The following is a 20,307-nucleotide window of genomic DNA, read 5'->3' on the forward strand; positions in this document are numbered from 1 at the left end:
GTTAGGTGCTGACGTCTGCAGCTGTCAAGGGCCCTCAGCGGAGGTGCAGGGAGAGCGGCGCCCACACCCTCGGGCAGTCCTCCGGGGAGCGGGGCCCCACCCACCCCCCCTCCAGCTCCCCGCTCCGCTCCCAAACTTCATTCCACAAAGTCCTGGTGGTTTTGGTTTTTCCGGTTTTGTATTACAAAAATAATAACAGACACAATATCAAAAACACAAATGCCATTGGTAGAGGGTATAGCTGAGAACGCCTGGGTCCCACCTGAGGGGCAGCACCAGGGACTCCGTGGTCCACCAACCTCCCCCACCCTGGAGCAGCTAGGGGCTCGAACCCCTGGGTCCTGCTTGGCCCTCAGTCCCTCGGCCCACAGGGGGAGGAGGTGGGAGAGCGAGCCATCTCCCCAATAAATAAGTGCAGTGAACCCTCGGGCTGACGCTGGGGCCCCGTGGGGTCCGGCGGGACTGCGTGAGCAGCTTGTCAGCAACCTGGGCTGGGGCAGGGCGCGCTCCTCACCAGGGGTGGCAGGGGACACCCCTCCAGGCTGCGCTGGGGAGGTCCACCCTCTGGTGCCTAACAGGACAGGGGCAGTCCCTGGATCCCAGGCTGGTGATGGGTCCAGCCCCCCGCCCCCGACGAGCTGGGGCCGTTTCCTATTGGTCTGGCCACCTCTGGGCTCTGACATGAGGACACAGAAGGATGCCTCTCCTTGCCCAGAGGTGGTCCCCGGATGGAGCCTAGCTGGTGCCATTTTCCTCGGCGGGTAAGGCTGGACCGGATGAGCTCCCACCTTGCTCCTCCTCCTCCATGGCTGAGTCCTGGGAGCCGGAGACCTTGGCCTCCCCCTGGGCCCGAGCCTCCTCACCACCCTCACCCTCACCCTCACCACTGCCACCACCGCCGCTGCCACCCTCGCCACCACCCTCCTCCATGGGCTCCAGCCCCAGTCCCTCCAGCTCCGAGAAGAGAGGGTCCTCAGGGTGGCCGGGGTCTTGGGCGCTACTCCCGCAGTCCACACAGGCCTTGGAGAGAGAAAGGGGGTAGGAGTGAGGCAGGAGGCTCCTCATGGCTGTCCGCTAGCCCAGCTTCCCAGCCCCAGGGCCCAGCGGTGCTTCCCAACGTGTACCTGGGGTCCTACTGGCTACCCAGATGCCACTAGGGGACCATCACCACGGGCATGGACAACAGCAGGTGCACAGCAGTTCAGCTACATCACCCAGCAGCTCAGTGGAATTCATGATCCAGCCCTTACCCTTTCTGCCTTGAACTTGAGCTCAATCCCCTGCCAGCCCCCCGCCCCCAGACTTCTCTCACCATCACATCAAGGGCCCGAGGCAGCTGGCCCTTCCGGACCCAGGAGTGCACAGCCCCCAGTTCCCGCCGCTGGTCCTCAGAGAACCGAGGCTGCTGCTTCTGCATGGCCCGGAGCCGCTCCCGGTCCTGCTTCAGCACGGCCGCCACGTCCCTGCCCGGGGAAGGGTTCGAGGCAGAGGCTAGGATCCAGGACCAAGGCCAGGCGGCCAGGACCCCCGAGGCTGGCAGTCTGCCTCTAGCAACCTCCCCGCCCACTACCTCGTGCTCCTCCCCTCAGCTGGGGCGATGGAGGCTCATGGCTCTTGGAGCCCAGGCAACCTGCTCTCAAGTCAGGGAAACTACTGATGGGGCTCCAGGGGGCTAGGGGCTGGATGGAACCTCCAGGACAGAGTCCCAAGGAAGAAAACTCCACGTTAGCTGGGGAGGGAGGGTGGGCTGGGCTGGCTTCCCCACCACCTCGACAAGGGAGGTGGAAGAGGCCTGGGACCCGCCTCACCTGGAGGGCACCTGGTAGGTCATCATGACACGCTGGTCAGCATTGGCCATGAGCAGCCAAATGGGATCCTGGAGTACATACTTAATGACCTGGTCTCCAGGCTCAGCCCTGGCCCGCGCAGCCCCAGCCTCTGCCTCTGAAGAGTCCACGCTGCCGAAGTACTTGCTCGTGTGGCTGCTCTGACTGCTGCCTGCGAGTGAGGGGCAGCCGCTGAGTCGGGCTGCCCAGTGCGGGCCTGGCCTCCCAAGGCCCCTACCAGGGAGGTGTGGGGGGTGGGCGTACGGGTGATGCTGGCCGAGGTGCTGCCCTCTTCATGGGAGCCTAAGCCAGAGCCCAGGGAGCCCGAGGCTGCGGAGCCGGTGCCTGAGCGAGAGTCTTCCTGCAGCAGCAGCTCCAGCAGGTCGCTGGAGCCAGACAGCGCGTCCTGATTGGAGGACTCGGTCACCTCCACCTGGAGGGCGGCAGGGAACAGCAGTGACGGGGGGCTCCGTGCCTGGGCTTCCCTCCAGCTGTCCCCACTGTCTTCGCTCCCGACAGTGGGGCCCACCCAGGCCGAGAGAGGGGAGAGCTGGTGAAGAAATCCAGCTGGGGTCTCCCGCCCCACGACACCCACTCCTGGGGATGGAGACCCCAGCCCAGGCGACCCCGGGGCAGGAAGCTGGCACAGAGGGAGCAGACACGGACGGGGAGGGCCTGGTGGGCCTGTAGGACGCAGAGGGTCGGTGCTCACCATTCTGGCCTCTGGCTCAGTGGCCTCCTCATTGGGAGGCGGGGGCCCAGCACTGCTCCCGGGACCCCCTGTCACAGCAGCCCCCTCGGCACGGGGGGGCTCCTCAAGCTGCAGCAGGTTTAGCTGGAGTGGGGAGCTACATCTTGACTGGAACAGTGGGGAGTCTGGACGTGGCGGGGGGCTGGGAGGCAGGGGGGGCAGGGAAGGGGATGGAGACTGGGAGGCAGGGGTGGGAGGCCCCTCCGCAGGGCTCTGGGGCACCCCATAGGGATAGGTGGATGTAGTGGGGAACAGATAGTTTGGGAGCACTAAGGCTACCATTGGGGTCACCAGGGGGGCAGGGAAAGTGGCAGGGGGCACAGATGTGGAGGCCGGGGGCAGAGCCTGGGGGCCTCCCCGAGGAGAGAACACTGGGAGAGGGTAGGGCTGGACCACGGCTGGGAATGGCGTGGTGGCCGGTGAGGAGGGCCAGGCAGCAGCGGGGGACACAGGTGAGGGGTGGGAAACGCAGCAAGGGGCTTCCGCCCGGGGAGTCTGGTGGTGGCGTGAGCGCTTGGCTTTGGATCGGCAGTGGTGTCGGCGGCCAGGGGGCGCAGGGCCATGGTGGCAGCCTGTAGGGAAAGACGGCGTTAGCAAGGGCCTCAGCCTGGGGGTTAGTGCCCCTGCCTCCCCCCACCACCCTGACACTGACCAGACGGAAGCCGGGCAAAGGTTCCAGGGAGAGCTGCTCGCCCACACAGAGCAGAGGGCGTGGCGGGGGAGGGGGGCTTCAGGGAACAATTACAGGAGTCAAAAACCAGGGAATTTATTGAGAAAGGAGCCAGGGAAAGGAAAGGTTACACAAAAGTCAAGCTAGGGTGAGCAGGAGGAGGCCCACTGGCAGGTGGGAGGAGGCAGGGTGGGTCCAGGGAGCAGTGGGCAGGTGGCTCCAATTCATCCCCCGAACTCTGGAAGACACTGCCAGCCTGGTGCTGCTCTTTCTGCCTAGCTCTCCATGGTGGCAAGAGGCGGGCAGGACAGCCCAGGCCTCATTCCGAATCTCGAGTCTCTTGAAACCCCAACCCCACCCAGAGTCGGCCCAGGGCCTGCATGGATCTCTTCATCAGTAACGGCTGCGCCTCGGCCTGCGCCACCTCCTGCCCTCGCCCCCAGCTAGGCCGGGGTAGCTTACCTGGAGCACAGCACCTCCGCCTGCCTGTCTCAGGGCCAGACCCCAGGCTGCCCTGGCTGCAGCCAGGAACCCCGGCCTGGCAGGGAGAGGCTACCTTGGGGCCCGTCCCGAGGCAGGGCTCTGGTAGGGGAGGCAGCACCAGCCTGCGTCCCTGGAGCAGGAACACCTCCCTCCAGACCCACCCGGGGCAGGCTGGTCCTAGACTGGGCAGAAGGCAGGCTTGGGGACGTCCTGGTGGCTACCTCGCTCGCCAGGGGCCGAGGGGGCCGTGGAAGAGCCGTCGAGTCTGCGCAGCCGGCCGAGGTCTCGGAAGCGGCTGAGGAAGGCTTGCTCTTCCTTCTGTGTGTGCAGGGACAGCACGGCCTTGGTCAAGCCCACTGGGCGGTAGGCATCTGGGGCTGGGTCAGGGGCTACTGTGGGGCTGGGGGCCGGACTGGGGGCCGGGCCTGGGGCTGGGCCAGGCAGGTCCTCCATGATGATGTCTAGGGAAGGGGAGATGGGGGAAAGGTCATCAGAATCACCTCCGGGGTCAGCACAAGCCACACACACCCTCCCCGTCCCACAGCACAGCTAAGCCCTGGGCCCCGAGCCCCTGAGCCCACTACTCCATGCAAAGCTGTCCCGGGACGCGAGCATTCCTGGTCTCCTCCAGTGGCTGCTGCCCTGCCAGCGAAGGCCCAGGGATGACACCGCCAGAGCTCTCGTAGGAGGGCAGGCCCCCTCCTCGCCAGCTCTGGTCAGCACCCAGAGACCCTCTGGGGGTCTTCAACAAGTTCCTCGCCGCACACACCCTGGTGACCCCTTCCACCCCCGAGATTTATGCTTCCAGTGACGGCGAGAACACAAGGAGCAGATGTGACAAAGCAGACAGGCTGGCAAGGGCAGGGCAAGCTGTAGCAGCCCCCACTAAGAGGAGGCCTCCTTCTCTCCATAGGGCCTGGAAGGGGAGGGGGAGGGGGAGGGGAAGGGTAGGCAGGAAGGAGCTGGCTGGGGACCAAGTGGAGCCCAGGTGCTGCCCCCTGGCTCCACGCCCATACCCGCCTCCGGGGGCTTCTTGTCTCCCACATGGACGATGGTGGAGCTGAAGCTACACTGGCTGGTGACGGACACCACGCTCTCTGCCTTATTGGCCAGGGCAAGCGGGCTCAGGGTGCCTCCCACCACTGGCTCCTTCTGCGGAGTCGCCCCCTCCCCAGAGAGCACTGCCGCCGCCGCATCTGTGCAGAGAGATGGCCCTGGTTACCACCCCCGCCAGGGGGTCAGGAGAGGGGCTACGGGGTGGGGGAGATCAGGAGGCAGGGCAGGAGGACAAGGCAGAGCGAGGTAGGGGCCCAGAGGCAGAGGGGCGGAGTCACGGGGTCACCAGGCTGGGGCGGGATGGCTTTACCTTTCTTGGTCCCCACAGGGACTGGACCCGCCCTCTGCCTGTCGTCGTCAGAGGCGGAGGAGGCCGTGCAGGAGGAGGAGGAGGCGCACTTGCGCTTGGTTGTGCTGGGGATGTTGCAGCTCTCCAGGTACCTGGCGGATGACAACAGGCAGCCTTAAGGGCAGGATCCAGGTGCGGGGGCAGAGACCGGGCCCACGGGGGAGCCGGTGCAGGCACGCCTCACCTGAGGATGCTGTCCAGGCAGTTGATCTGCTGGTAGGAGCAGCTGGAGGCTTCCTTCTGCTCGGCCTCCTCAGGGACCAAGGCTAGCGGGGCCTGGATCGGAGCAGGGGCCACCTCCAGCCCTGGGTCTGGGGACTGGCTGGGAAGGGCCTTGGCTTTGAACGTGCCTGTAGCTGGGGCAAGATTCAGGGAAGTGGGTTGGAGGTGGAGGTCAGGGGAATCTTCTGGTCTCACTCCTCACCCACCCCCGCGTCCTTGGCAAACTCACCGGGGAGGCGGGGCCGAGGGGGAGGCCGGGCCCGGGATTCAATGAAAAGCTGCTGCCCCTGGTGTTTCACCAGATGCACGTCCTTGCAGATCTGCTGGAAGGTCACCTGCGGGACACACAGCCGTGGCGGGTGGCAGCAGCGGCCTGGCACCAGAGGACATGAGCAGGGAGGCAGGGGGCCCCCACAGGAGCAAGGTGGGGGGGGACAGGAAGAGGAGGCCAAGGCAAGGCTGCGGGACTGGCAGGGCAGATCCCAGCACAGAAGGGCGACTCCGGGGCAGGTCACTCACTGGAGCAGGAGGCCCGGGCCCTTCGGCATCACCCCCGTTGCTGTCACTGGAGGAGCCCGGGCTGTGGAGGGGGCCTGGGGACGTCATGGGGCCAACACCACAGAGCCCCGTGGGGCTGGAGCTGTGCACAGGCTGCCGTGGGGAAAAGGGCACGTGAGATGGCCGCAGCCTGCCTCCCGCCCCTCCTTCACCTCCCAAGCCCCCTTCCCTCAACCCTCACCTGCAACAGCAGCCGGTGGATCTGCTCGGACAGCTCATGGATATCAGGGTCCAGGGACAGAGCCGGGCTGGGAGCAGGGGGCGTGAACACGTCCTCATTCAGGGGTGCCCTGCAGGGTGGGGGAGGGTGAGTCCTGCCCTGCCCCAGGTCCCACCGACCCATCCCGCCCTGCCCTGCCCCCAGTATCAGCCGGGAGGCCCAGCAGCACACTTACGTGCGTACTTTATGGCGGCCCAACACAAAGGCCACCTTGCGGCTCCAGGGGTGCACGAAGCCGGCCCAGCTGGTGTCCATGGTGACGTACTCCCCATTGCGGGCGCAGAAGCGGATAGGGGAGTGGTCAAAAGGCTGGCCCGCCAGCTGTAGGACTGATTGGCAGGAAGGGAGGGGGGTGAGGCGTGTTGGCATGGGAAATTGGAGGGGACAGCGGGAGGGAGGGGCAAGACCCAGATGACCATGACACCCAGCGACAAAACCGCGAGGGCAGCTATTAGGAAGCCCCAGGGACTGCCAGGGAGGGAGAGCATCACGAGAGCGGCTCACTTTTCTTGTGGATGGCCAGCATGAGGGGTCGGTCCTCGGGATGCAGGAACAGGAGCACTGGGGCCCCGAGGAGGTCCTGGGGCAGGTAGCCCAGCAGCGGAGCAGCCCTGAACAGGAGGAGGCGTCAGAGAGACCCCGGCCTCCGCCCTGGCCACCCCCCCGCCCGGCCTCTGGGCTCTGACCTCACCTTTCGTCCACGTCCTGGAAAAGGCAGCTGGGTGTATGCCGCGTGGTGAAGATCCTCTTGTCAGGAGGGATCCGGGGAGCTGAGGCACAGCGAGGGCAGTCGTGGGGTTTCATCTGCAAGGGTTCAGCTCCCCGGCCCTCCACGCTGCCTCCCCACAGCCCTGCCTGGGGCCCGGCCGCCTGCAAAGACGGCCTGGGCCATGCTTTGTGCCTTGGATCAGCATCTGCACCAGAAAGAACTAAGGCGTTCTATGTCCTCCACTAGCTAAGGGCTCTACCTCTACAGGGGGCTGCAACCCTCACTCCCAGGACAGCTCAACTTGTTCCAAGACCCTACCAGCCTGGCTCCCGCCTCCCTGTCCTCCTCCCAGCCTGAGCCAGGCCCGCCCACCTTCGTAGCCCGAGTGAATGCGTTCTGCGATGAGAAGGCAGCACGGCTGGGCGGGGGCCCCGTCTGAGACCCGGATCTTGGTCACATACGGAGTCAGGCGGAATGGCTGGTACCGAGGCCCTGGGTCCCGGTCAGGACCTCCTCTAGCCGGGGAGAGAGAAGCATTAGGGACTTTCAGTGTGGAACCACTGAGCCCTCCTCGAGATCATGGCCCACATGACAAAGAAATCAGGGAGGTGGTGGGAGAGGGCGGCCTCCTCCCACTCCCCATACGCCGACCTACCTGATACGGCAGAAGACAGACTTCTCTTGGGTGAAGTCCTTGAGGCCTGAACCTGGGACAAGGCAGGCAGTGAGAAGGGCCCAGTAGGGTAGGGCTTGGGTCCCCTGGCCTCTCAAACGGCAGGGGGCTTCTGGGACCGCTCATCCCTCTCCCAAGCACTGGAGCACCTCACCTGCCGAGGCGCCCGTGCCCCAGGTGGGCAGGCGAGACGGGGCAGTGGAACCGTAGAAGACGCCCACATCCTGGGGAGCCAGGAGCTCCGAGAAGCGGGCACCTCGGAACACATCCCGCTTGCAACGCAGCAGGATGGCCGCCTGCTCCGAGATGTACACGATCCGGCCGGTCAGGAAGGAGACGGCCACCGAGAAGGTATCCTGGCCGGCGGGCGAGAGCAAGAGCAGATTCAGGAGCTGGGGGTGGGGGCGCGCTGGGGAGCAGGGGCCGGGCGGCGGCTGACCTGGTTGCGGAGCGTGTACTCGGACGTGATGTGCTCCAGCTCCTCCAGGGTGTAGGTGGACATGTCCATGGCGCAAGGCTCGCCTTCTTCCAGACTCCACTGCTGGTAGTACTCCTGGTTGGCTGCAGGGGGGCCGTCGGTAAAAATGGGCTGCCCTCCCACAGCAGCCCATGCCCTGGGCCACTCCCTCTGGGTGGGCACCACTCACCCTGCACCTGCTTCACGCAGGCCAGTGCGTACTGCAGCGTGGCCAGCGTGCCGGAGCGGCCCTTGCCCCGGCGCTCTGGTGGCAGCCGAAGCTTCAGCTCCCGAAGCGCCGTCATGAGTTCCTTCTGCGTTCTTGCCCGGGCTGACTGTTCACTGCTGCAGGGCCCATGACAAGGAGAGGGTGAAGATGGGAGCCCCAGGAGCCCGGCACCTTCCCCCCTCACAGCCCTCAGCCCACATACCTGCAGCCACTGGTAGATGGGTTGTCCTGCTCTGAGCTGGCACTCAGAAGGCTATAGGCGATGGAACTGCTGGGCGGGGACGGGCTCTGAGAGTTTGTGCTAGGGGAGAAGCAACAGACCCAAGATGAGGGGCCGGTGGCCAGCAGCATGGGGCTCACTCACACCACCTCTGGGCCTTAAAAACACACGCACATGCACACGCACACGCACTTACCTCTTGCTGCTCTCCGTGGTCTCCAGCAGGGCCGAGTCCTTGCCATTGCCGGAGGAAGAGCTGTGTGAGCTCCGCTGAGAGGCACCCCTGGATTCAGGCCCATTGGACTCATTGCCACTGGAGCCATTGCTGTTGGCATCGGTGTCATCGGCTAGGCTGGGGCCTGGGCGAGGCCGGTGCTGTGGGGGCCCTGGGGATGGGACCCCGCCTGGACAGAAGGATTCTCCGGGTCTGGGGTCCCCACCCCCATCAGCCCCTTCTAGGGGGCCACTCATGTCTGGGCCATGGGGAGGACAGGAGAAGAGAGAAGGCGGAGAGGCCACCACGGATGTGCCCGGCGGCCAGGCGGCCTGTCCGAGGGAGTGAGGTGGGAGATCTATGTTTCGGAGGGTTGAGAAGTTGGATCACGGCCAGCACCTGCAGAGCGAGACCAGGAAAGAGGGCTTTAGGGAAAGCTGGGACGCTAACCCCACAGCACCTGCCGATTTCTCAAGACCCTCCCCTTCCTGCTCCCACGCCCCCAGGACCCGAGCCCCGGGCCTGGGCCCAGGCCTTCTAACATGCAGCTGAGGGAGGTTCCGTTTTGTGTCTCCGTAGGAGTGCGGCAGGTGGGAGAGGGCTCCCTTGGCCTTCCCCCACATCCTCTGCCAGCGTGGCGCGAATTTGTACCGCCCGAGCAATCGACCAGGACTATGGCTGTGGGCCAAGGCCTGGACACTTCCCATGCCCAAGTTCCCAGCAGGGCCCGGCTCGGCTGGGGACTCTAAGGCCACAGAGCAGGGGGTGAGCCGATCGCCGCCTATATTTAGGCTTCCGGGCTAATTTTATCCGGGGGCGGTGCCACCCCCGCCGCACATGCGCGCCGACGTGCGCGGCCCCACCACGCGCTTCCGCCGCCGCGGTCGCCAGGGAAACCGACGTCAGCCACTGAGCTCAGCGGTTGCTGGAGGGACCAAGGAGGGCGGGAGGGGCGACCCCTCCCCCATTTCCCAGCGGAAGTGGGGGATCGACCCTCTCCCACACGGGCGGGCGGGCGCGGCCGAGGGTCGCCCCCCCTAAATATCCCCAGTGTCTGGACGGCGGGATGGCGTAAGAAAAAGGGCCGCCTCTCTGGGTTCCAGGGCTGGTCCTGGCCGCCCCAGGACGAAACACAACCACCACGGCCCTGCGTGCAGAAGCCCCCCAGCCTGGCTCTCGCCCGGGTCCCCGTCATTCTGGCGGAGACGACACAGCCCACCTTTCTCCGGCTCCTGCCCCCTTGCCGACCACCAGGGCCGAAACGCACCTGCTAGCGTCAAGGACCTGGGAATCCTCTCCCCACCCCCACACTCCCCGTCCGAAGCTCTGGGCAGGGGTCGCACAACAGCCAGGGGACAGTTCTAACCCCACTCCCGGCCCAACCACACCCCCCATCCTCAAGCCTTTTCTACGCGCCAGGAGAAAGGCAGGCTGTGGCCAGCAACAGGAACTAGCGCCGGGAACGGGATGTTCCAGCCTGAAGCGGGCTGACATCACGGCCGGCGCGGGGCCAGGGCCCGGAAAGAGGAGGGAGCGCCGAGAGCCTGAAGAGGTCCTGATGTCAGGACAAGCCCGGAGACCCCCGAGTAACGAGAAAGGAAACGGGGCACGCTCGCTGAGGGTCGGCTGTGGGGCCAGGGTGGCTGGGGCCGGAGGTGGGGAGGCGGAGTGGGGCGAAGCTGGAGTAAGATGAGCGGGTCAGGAGTGCGGACGCCCGGTGCAGGGTTGCAAAGAGCACCCAGGTCCCTGGGGGCAAGAAGGGGGTGGACAGCGACAGGGAAGGTGGATTATTGGTGTGCCGTCTGAGCGTCCGGGCTCCAAGTGGCCCATCGTGTAGGAAGTGGAGGCAGTCCGGCTCTGGGACGGAGACCGGCCCCAGGGTGGGCGCGGAGGTGCCTACCTGGCCTGGCGAGGGCCCTCGGCCGCCTGTCCGCTGCAGTTCCAGCCCGCAGCCGAGTGGAAGCTCCGCGGGGCGGGGAGGCGGGTTGCATAATGCCAGGCGCTGCCCCTCATTGGCCTCCTGCCGGCGGAGCCGCAGGCCCCGCCCCCGATTGGCTGGGGATCTCTTCCCGGCGCCCGATTGGCTGCCGGCCCCCACTGAGGTCAGGGCTGTGTCACACACACGGGCGCACGTGGACCTGGGTGCTGGCGCTGGGCTGAAGGGCCCCGGACACCGCCCAGCACAGTGAATAACAGCAGGGAGAAGAGGGAGGTCAACTGGCTCCTCCTGAGAGAAGATGCCTGGGCTCAAAGAGCTGTCTACTTCCTTAACGGCCAAGATTTGCAGAATAGGATGCCTAGGTCTTTTTTTTGGGGGGGGGGAGGACGGGGGGTGGTGGAGGAGCTGGACCCAGCTGGATGAGATGGCAGGCCCCCGAGAGGAGGGGCAGACAAACCTGGCTTGGCCTCTCCTGGGCCCCTTCCTCTGACACTTAAAATCCCGGAGGATGGCAGTTGAGGGCCCACGTGTGACTGGGCTGAGTGGGCAGTGGGAAGAGGCAGACAATGGACGGGGCAGCCGGAGCCAATAGGGGCTGCGAAGGGCAACAATGGCAGGTGCTGCCGTGGCCAATCACGGCAAAGGTCTCCAGGCAGCCTCATTAGTCACTAGTGCTTCTCTCCGGAGGATGCGGCCGCCCACGGCGAGGGCTGCCCCGAGAGGAAGCCAGGGCCACAGAGGGAGGGAGTGGGCAGGAGTGAGAGGCGGCCAGCTGGGGCCCTATGCAGAGAAAGGTGGGGCAGAAAGGGGTTCAGATGCCCACCCCTTGGGAAACAGAAGGCTGAGAGCCGGGAACCTTGCAGAGGCCGCCATCTCCCCCATTCACCGTATTCCAGGAAGCCCAGGTCGGGGCATGGCAGGTGGTCGGTAAACGTGATGATTGTTTTCAACAAGATGGCAAGGAAAGACGGCGAGGGGCCTCAGTGGTGAAGAAGCCACGGGAAATTTCTAAAGAGAGGCGGGGCAGAACACGGAGTCCTAGGAAGCGAACAGGGGCCTGATTTGGGGGGCAAAGGGCCAGTCTGGGTCCAGGAGGCTGTGGTCGCACAGACCAGGGCTGTGAGGTGCCCTTCCTCCCAGGGCTCCCTGGACATGTGGGCAGCAAGTGGAGGCCCCCACGCAGCTGCTGACATAATCAGCTGTGGGTGCAGCCCCAGCACGGTCGGTCACGTGGTCTAAGCTTTCATTAACACTCGTGTTTCCCCCCCCGGGGGGGGGGAGCAGAGGGGAGGGCCCTGTGGGGTATTGTAAAATAACCTGGAAAAACTGAACCAGGAAAACAGAAAACAAGACTTCTTAAAAAATGACCTGCGACACCCCCCCACATACACAAATGTACACGCGCGTGCCAGCGCACGCTCATATACTGTGGCCCCGGGCCTGTCTCGCCGCAGACCCCTCTTCTCGGAAACACAGCTCTGCTCCCCGCCCAGGGCTCCTCGGGGATTTAGGTGCGATCGCTCCCATCCCCACCTCCGTCTCCGTATTCTTTCTGCACAAAGGGCCCGGCGCCCCGGCAGCCCCCGGCCGCCCGGCCTCACGGTCCCCACAGTAACCGGGCCCCGCTGCTGCCGTCAGTGCGGGAAACGGGGGCGGGGACCCGCGGTGACGTCAAAGCGGAGGAAGGGGGCGGGGCGAGGCGGCCGGGGAATGTGGGGCAGGGAGGCTGGAGAGGCTGGAGAGGCAGCGGTTTGGGAGGCGGCCAGTCCCACAGGGCGGCGGCCAGCGCACTTGGGAACATCGTGTTCTCTTGGCTGGAGGCCCAGGACATGCACTCAGCTTGGGCGCCTCCCCCAAACCTAACGACAGCCGTCCTGTCCCGAAGCCAGAGATTCCTGGAGAGAGGATTAGGAGGAAGGGGTCCCCCGCCGCCGCCCCCAGGCCTGGCTCTCGGTCCAGGACTCGGCGTCTGCCAGCCCTTTGGCTTGTGCCCGGCAGTTTCTGGCGCTGGCTTTCTCCCTTCCCCATACTGTACACATCGGCTGGCCCAGTGCCCAGCAGCCGGGGCGGGGGAGCTCGGAGGCCCAGGTTCTGCGAGTGAACAGGCACCTTTGCCCCCTCCCGGAGGCCCCCTTCGGAGCATGAATCTCTGGTTCCTATGGCAGCAGAAACCGAGCGAGGGAGGAGGGGCAGCAGAGAGAATGGGTGTAGGATGAGGAAATCAAACTGGGACAGAGCAGTGGCCCAGTCTGGGGCCTGGATGCTGGGAGAGGGATGGAAGGGAGGAATGAGGGAATCTGGGCTGGTGCCTGAAGACCAGGAAGAGGGAAACGGGAGTCATCAAAAACTTCCAGAAAAACACGAGAATGCGCGCACAGTTCCCAGGCACAGCACACCCTGCCACTGTTGTTTTGTCACCCTAAAGCCAATTTGAAAAGCTACATTTTATTTAAATGACCCAGGCATCGTGCTAAGCACTTTATATACATTATCTGATTTAATTCCCAGATGGATGGGTGTTGTTATCCCCATCCGTGGGAACAGCTAAAGCCAAGGAGGCACTGAACTGGCCGAAAGTGTCTGCTTCCCGGCTTACTCTGAGCCTGTTAGCAAAGGGAGTGCAGAGTTCAAATCTGAGCTCTAACAATGGTTTCTCATTCTGGCGTCTTACCCTTGGGGAATCTGGGAGGTCTCAGCCAGCCTCTAAGCTGCATTCCAGCAAACCTAGGCCTCTTGTACCCAGCTTAGATTCTAAGTCTGGTGACTGGAACACAGACTCCATCCAACCCCTCCTCTCCCAGGACCCAATCTTGAGACATTCTGTGTGCACTCCCACACACTTCTCATTGCAATAGCCCATTCCCCGTGCTCACAAAGTCCTTGGGATCACCCTAGCAGCCAGCAGCCCAGTGATTTCCTAGGAACCCCACTTCCAACAGGCCTGGTTGGTTGCACTAGAGCACCCTCTTAATGCCTCCCCACCTGCAGGGGCCCTGGAAGACATGGGCACAGCCAGGCTGCACATCCTGCAACCCTGTCCTCCCTCTCAGAACTCAACATTTACTACCCTGCTTCTATTCCCAAGAATGGTCTGGGAGAGACACCCAGATTAAGTCATCACACCACCCTTTCTCAAATCACCATGCTAACCCCGCGGTACCCTCCCAAGGTGCCAGGGTCTCCAGCCTCAGAAGCTCTGCCTCTCTCCAGTCCTTAAGGCGCCCCCAGACACCAGCCATGCGCTGGAACACCCCCGTCAGCTCTCTGAAGTCTCGCTGGGAGCAGGGGCTTCAGCTCTTTCCGATCGTGGAGGGCTTCTGAGCCCCTCCCCGGGCACTCAGGGGTCCAGGCATCCTAAGAGGCACAGGGATGTGAGGACAGCAACTCCCACCCCTACCCCGACTTCTGGGTCTCCCTTCTTCATGGCCATCAGAGCTCCCGCTGCGGCGATCACGCATTCGCAGGCTGCCTCCTTCCTCTCCTCCCCTCCATTCTGTCCCTCCCCCAACTCAACACAACGACCCGGAAAAGCCCGTATCGACCGCCCTTCATCTCTTCCCCACCCCTGGGCACTCACCGCTCCGCGCGCACGCAGAAACCCAAATTTCTCCACAACTGGGACGGACCCTAGCGACTCCACAGGCTCCTCCCGACCCGCCCACTGGCCGGGTTGCCACGCCCCCCGAGTTCATTGGCTCGCAGGCACCGACCCATGCCCCGCGCCGCGTGCAGCCGCTCGGCCCCCGCACAGCCCCCATTGGCGCCTCCGGCCGCCGGCCTCTCCTCATTGGTCAGCGTGCCAACCGGCAGTGATCCTTCCACGTGCGGGAGGGGCCACCCCGGCGCGTTGATTGGAAGCCTGGCCGGAAGACACGCCCCCATCCACTGCCGAAATTCTTATTGGCTGTGGGGACAACCCCCGACCTGCCTAGGGCCGTGACGCAAATGCCAGTCCTGCTGTTCAAACTTTTTCATAGGCTGAGAGGTCTCGGAGATGTAGGGGACACGTGCCGGCGGCCTCACGCGGCAACTTGTTTACCCAGAAGCTGGGGATTTTCCTTGACGACACACGGCACAGACTGCTGAGTGTGCGCAGGCGCAGCGAGCGGGACCTGCACGCAGGCGCAGATGCAGCGGCGGTGGCGTAGGTGGAGGCGTTTTGTGCGGAGACCCGGGAGTGACGAGAGCGCCCACGACTCTTTTGCTTCCGGCCTTGCATCCGTGAGGCCGCCGAAGCTGGAGGGTGTATGAGGCGGAGGCCCTCCTCAGATCTCAACGCCGCGTGACGATGAGGGCGATGAAGGCGATAGCGCCCTCCTGATTGTCTCGCGGCCTCCGAGGCCAGCTCTGTTACTAGCTCCCCACCCCCACAAAGGGTGCGAGCCAGAGGAGTTACATAATCTGTCCGGACTAACACGTCAGTACTGGCCTAACGTCTGAACTCGGTCCCTAACACCGTGAAGAGGGCGGATCCTAGGAACCGCGGGGACCTAAACCTGGAAGGGACTCGGGAGTTAAGCTGCAAACCCCTGGCGCATAGTAAGCCCTCGAGAAACGTGGAGTAACCTCCTAATCACAAGAATCACCTGCCCAACCATCTCCGGGAAGAGTCCTGAGAAAATAGTTTTTAATTTTAATAAAGGTTTCAGGGGCCAGCGTTGTGGCGTAGGGAGTAAAGGTGACGCTGGCACCTCACATGGGCCTAGGTTCGAGTCCTGGCTGCTCCTCTTCGGATGCGGCTCCCTGCTAATGGCCTGGGAAAGAAGCGGAAGATGGCCCGAGTCCTCGGGTCCGCAGAGTGAAACAGGGAGAGATAGGCTGGTTCACACCCCCACCCCCCAAAGAGCCTCAATGGCTAGAGCTGGGCCAGGAGCCTGGAACTTCATTCAGATCGCCCATGTGACTGCGGGGGCCCAAGTGCTGGGCCATCTTTTGCTGCCTTCCTGGGCGGATTAATAGGGAGCTGGACCGGAAGCGGAAGTGGAGCAGCATTCTAACCTGCACTTTGATACGGAATGCGTGTTGCCAGCAGCTGCATCTGTGCAACCCTGGAAGTCTGTTTTTAACATAGCACCCTTAGCTCTTAGGAGCCAACGGGTTTGGGAAACAGTGTAGGTTTCCTGTACTGCTGAATCTTCATGTTGCAGCCCGGAGAAGGCGGCCCTCCAGAACTCACCTAGCACTCTAGCCACTGTTGAAACCTGCTGGGTGCCCCATCAGGGGCAGTTCAGGGTGGCGTCTAGAGTCACAAATTAGAGCTCAGAGTGCATGGGGAGCAGGCCACTTACAGCCAACTGCGCGCCACACTGGCCCTCAGCAGTATTTATCAACCCCTTCTGGACGGTGGCCCTGCTAAAGCACAAAGCAGAAGAGACGCTTCACGCAAGCGGCTGTGAACTTCAGGCCTGAAGTGCGACTGCAGTGCGTCTAGGAGTTAAATCCTGGGCTAGAACGGAGTCCATCAACAAGAGTAGGTCCCAAGCAAGGGAGGGAGAAGCCGAGACGCCCGACCGTAGGGCTTCCCCGGGCCTCATACATTTCCGATTACCAACTCCTGGTGCCCCCTGTGGCCACTTTGGGAATCACATTTTGCGATGCCCAAGGTCAGGGTCTCCAGCGAAGCCCAGGCCCTCCCAATGCATGTTCGCACCCTTCCTGTTACACCTGCAGATCCCATGATACCCTTCCCCCCACTGGTTAAGAAAAGTTCTTAGAACAGACACCACTTGATTACTCATTACACATTTATTGTACATTTTCACAATCTGGATGCGCCACAGAATTGGGGGCATGGGGTGGGGAAAGAGGGGAGGTAGGGGACACTGGGATAATATGGGGGGTTCTAGAACACAGCACCCCCACCCCCAGCATCTCTCCTACCCTTTCACACCACAGTTTAGATCTCCCTGCTCCCCCTCCACACAGAAAATCTGGAGCGTGGGGGGGAAGAAAGAGTTGGGGGCCCCCTCCAGTGGCAGGCTAAGGGACTGCACCCTCAGCCCCCTAAAATTGTGCCATTTAAAAAGACATTAGGCCCTCTACCACGTCACCCAATGAGGGGCCAGCTCGCTCTCTCTCTGGGCTCGACAGCCCTGGAGAGGGGCTAGGATCCCCATCGCCCACCAAGTCCCACACACACATTGGCAGTGACTAATACCCCGCCCTGAATTGACGGGGCAGTCAGAGGAGCTGGGCAGTGATGGGGGCAACACCCCCAAACTGGGGAGGAGGGTTTTCAGTCCAACCCCAAGCAGGGCTGAGGCCAGAGATCTCAGGCAGGGGTGGGGTGGGGGGTCTCTGCCCTGCCCCACTCCTCCCCAAGGCAGTGATGACCCCCCAACGCACACATACTGGTGGCCACCCCTCCCGAGGGAGACCAGGTTGTGGCCATCCCCCAGCTCTCCTGGTGGGAGGAGGAGGTGGATCAGGCAGATAGATGGGAGAGAGGGAGACCCCACGGGAATGTCAGTTGAGTGCCCCACATGAAAACTGGGGACAGGAATGTAGGGAGAGACCCCAAGTGGCAGAATTATTGGTCCATCATAACACACTGAACTCCAAGACACTTCCACGCCAGCTGAGGGGAGGGAGAGGAGGGCACAAGAGGTTTGGGAAATGGGGGTAGGGGTGGCAAACGACTAGAGGGCCTGGGAGTGGGCAGTTCCCCAACAGCCCGGGCTCTCCACCGCCTGTAAGTAATGTCGTGCAAATGAGAGAGCGACACGAGGACTACTGGGGACTAACTTTCCAGTAAGAAAGAAATTGGTTCAAAGAAGAGTGATGGAACAAAAAGCAAGGAAACCCAAAGGGATGCTGATGTGCAAATGATCTGCTAATTAACACGCTGGAAGCTCCCAGATCTTGGGATTCTCAGGACCAAGTGGGGCCAGTCTCAGGGCCTCCCAATGGATGCAAAGAAGGTGCATGTAGGGAGGCCTGGCCAGGTGCTTTTGTCTGTTGTGGGAGGAGTGCAGAGGGGGAGGAGGGGGAAGGCAAGGAAGGATCAGCTGGATGGGGGAAGGAGAGGGGCTGTTGCATAGCAGATGCAAATGAGGGGACTTGGGACTGGTCAGGAGGGAAAGAGGGGGACAGGGATGGAGAGAGGCGAGGACGGGGACACCTCAGGAAGTGGTGTTAAGGACAACCGGAAAAATCTTCTAGTAATAAAACTACAAACAGACCAAATATATATAATATTATATATGTATAAATAACAGCTGGCTATTTACAGGGGGGCACACACACGGACACACACACACATGGATCCGGGGAGGGGCTGAGAGATATGGCTGAGAGGTGGGGGAACGGCTGGGGGTGGGGGAGAGGCCCTTCTCTAGGCAGGGCAGACTCCTCGGGATTTAAGTGCTGAAGTAAACTGTGGAGAGAGGGAAGAGGAAGAGGGAGGGGGGAGGGAGGGGGAGAGAAAGAGAGAGAGAGCTGGGTGTCAGGCCCGGCCCTGCTCCGGTGCTCCCCACCCCCTAGCTGGCTGGCTGCCGCCCCTTCCCCCGGCTCGAGGCCTCAGTCTCTCCATCTGTGAAGCAAGGGGTTGGCCAGATGGGTGCCTCCACGGGATGGCTTTGGAGCCACACCCCCCCCCAATTCACCAGCTCTCAGACAGGGGCGGGACTGGCTTCCTGGCCATGTCTCCATTTGCGCCTCCTCCTCCCCAGTTCCAGTGTTCCCAAACTGGGCTCTCAGGCCCAAAGGATGCTCAGTGAAGCAGTGGGAGATCCACCGGCTTTCCCGTTGCCAACAGAGTCAGGCACCGGGCAGGCTGCACAGGCTTTCTGGCTCTAGGACCTCAACTCCCTAAGCAGCCATGTGGCATTTGCCGGAGTGAAGACTAGGTTAGTGACCTTCACATCCCAGACTGCACCGGGGGAGCCTCTCCAGAGAAGGGGCCCCGGCCACTCCCGCCCCACTCACCGATGATGATGATGAGGATGATGGCGCAAATCACTCCCAAGATGATCATCATCTGGGGGCGGGAGGGGAGGGTCAGTGAGACAAGCCCCCATCCTTCCATTCACCCCCCAGTTCTCCCGCCCCCGCCCTTACCTTGAGGTTTTTCCACCAGTATTTGCGCTTGAGCTTGGCTGCACTAGTTTCAAACTGGGAGGCCCCTGCCTGGAGTGCATCGGCGCGGTCGTCCAGCTCAGACAGCTTCTGGTCCCGCTCTAGGACTTTGTCCACATTCACCCTCATGATGTCCACCACCTGGGGGAGGGGCCCAGGAGGCAGGGGGTGTGCCAAGGCCCGCCGCAACGAGAGCACTCCTGGACTGTGTGCCCAGGGTGCCATACACGGAACATGCACCCAGATGCCGCCAAGTTAACAGGCCAAGGACACACAGAGAACATGCCTAGCATACCTGGGGACATGCAAGGAGCACACATCAGGGGCGTGCTGGCAGCCACACATCTCAGATGTCAGAGCAACCCCTCAGACAGCCTGTCAGTCACCAGGGCACACCTGCCCAGGCTGGCACGCCCCAGGCTAGCAAGGCTGCTTGACACCCCAGCGCCCTTCCAAATGTGTGCTGACGCGAAGGCAGGGAAGAGGCATGGCGTGTCTTTGTCCCCAAACCCACAGCTGTGAACGGTCATCGCCCCCAACCCGCGATGGGCCCCACACCTGTGTGCCCACCGGCAGGCTCTAGCCCGTGGCCTCCCACCCGGCTCACACTCACCTCATCCACCTGCGCCTGGGTCTGCTGCAGTCTCCTGTTACTGGTGAGATTGGGAGGGGGCGCAGGGGGGCCGCCCTCCCCGGCCGGGGCGGCAGGGGGGGCGGTGGCAGCGGTAGCAGACCTGAGGAGCAGGCGCAGATTAAGGCCCAGGGTCCAGAGACTCCGGCCCCGCGGCCAGGGCTCCGCCCATCCACCTGTCCATCCGTCGTCCCTCCAGTCCTCCTTTTCGGGAGGAAGGCCACCCGATGGGAGCCCTGGTCTCTGTCCAGCCCCATCGCCGCTGAGCTGCGTGACCTTGAGCGAGGCCCCCTCCCCCCTCCGGGCCTCAGTTTCCCCGCCTGCCAAATGAGAGCGACCTCACGGACGCGGTCCGGGCTCGACACCAGATGACAGGGGCGGGGCGGGGCAAGGCAGACGCTGGGTCCGCACCCTCCCGCGCGGCCATCGCCCGAGCCGGCCAGCCCCGGGGCCGCGGGCGCTCCCCGGCCCGCCGCGCAGTCACGGGCGCCAGGCTGGCCCCGAGAGCACCGGGGGCGCGGGCGGGACCCCGGGCCCTCCCCGCGCGGTCCATGCCCAGGGCGGCGGCCGAGGCGGGGAAGCGCGGTGCGGGCGGCGGGCGGCCGACTCACATGGCGGGGGCAGCGGCTGGAGGACTTGGCAGCGGCAGTGATGGCGGCGGCGGCGGCGGCGGCGGCGGCGGCTCGCGCTGGCTCCGACTGGCGCTGGCTGCCCGGGACGGGAAGATGGCGGCCGCACGTCACCCGCATCCGGGCACTGCGGGCGGGGGCGGGGCTCGGCCGGCGACACGTCGCGAGCGCGGCCGCGGGGGCGGGGCTCGGCGGGGCGGGGGTCGAGCCGGGCGGGGCCGCCGAGCGCGCGCCCTCCGCGCCACCCCGGGCTGACTGCTGCGGCTTTTCCCCAAGCCCCCCGCCGCCGCGTCCTGGAGGCTCGCAGCCCCCTGCTACCTGGCCTTCCGCCGCGGAGCCCCGCACCTCACCCTAGGCCACCTCCTCCCTCTCCCGTGACTCCGAAAAGCCAGTCC

General features: G+C 63.8%; 2 protein-coding genes across 5 annotated transcripts; both read right to left on the reverse strand.

The window, feature by feature from the left end:
* Positions 1 to 159: 159 nt before the first annotated feature.
* PER1 (period circadian regulator 1) lies at positions 160 to 14,228 on the reverse strand. Of its 4 annotated transcripts, none has more exons than XM_062215985.1 (23): positions 14,154 to 14,228; positions 8,620 to 9,036; positions 8,406 to 8,504; positions 8,165 to 8,319; positions 7,957 to 8,078; positions 7,672 to 7,873; positions 7,500 to 7,551; positions 7,217 to 7,359; positions 6,827 to 6,905; positions 6,640 to 6,746; positions 6,311 to 6,464; positions 6,097 to 6,205; positions 5,877 to 6,008; positions 5,587 to 5,692; positions 5,320 to 5,491; positions 5,097 to 5,227; positions 4,747 to 4,926; positions 3,952 to 4,191; positions 2,539 to 3,149; positions 2,091 to 2,259; positions 1,809 to 1,998; positions 1,313 to 1,463; positions 160 to 1,020 (listed from the first exon to the last, which is right to left on the reverse strand). In XM_062215985.1, the coding sequence occupies exons 2-23, from the start codon at positions 8,892 to 8,894 to the stop codon at positions 736 to 738; spliced, it is 3,864 nt and encodes a 1,287-aa protein (XP_062071969.1). In that variant the 5' UTR covers positions 8,895 to 9,036; positions 14,154 to 14,228; the 3' UTR covers positions 160 to 735. The 4 variants fall into 4 exon arrangements, with proteins under 4 accessions (XP_062071969.1, XP_062071970.1, XP_062071967.1 ...); XM_062215986.1 differs by lacking the exon at positions 14,154 to 14,228 and adding an exon at positions 13,974 to 14,054; XM_062215983.1 differs by lacking the exon at positions 14,154 to 14,228 and adding an exon at positions 10,538 to 10,615.
* A 2,079-nt stretch (positions 14,229 to 16,307) lies between these two features.
* On the reverse strand, positions 16,308 to 20,009 carry VAMP2 (vesicle associated membrane protein 2). Its single transcript, XM_062216884.1, has 5 exons — positions 19,895 to 20,009; positions 19,266 to 19,386; positions 18,635 to 18,793; positions 18,503 to 18,554; positions 16,308 to 17,951 (listed from the first exon to the last, which is right to left on the reverse strand). Coding segments are annotated over exons 1-5 (351 nt in total). The 5' UTR covers positions 19,897 to 20,009; the 3' UTR covers positions 16,308 to 17,934.
* Positions 20,010 to 20,307: the final 298 nt, after the last annotated feature.

This window comes from Lepus europaeus, chromosome 18, assembly GCF_033115175.1.
Source record: "Lepus europaeus isolate LE1 chromosome 18, mLepTim1.pri, whole genome shotgun sequence".
NCBI classification, from domain to species: Eukaryota; Metazoa; Chordata; class Mammalia; order Lagomorpha; family Leporidae; genus Lepus; species Lepus europaeus.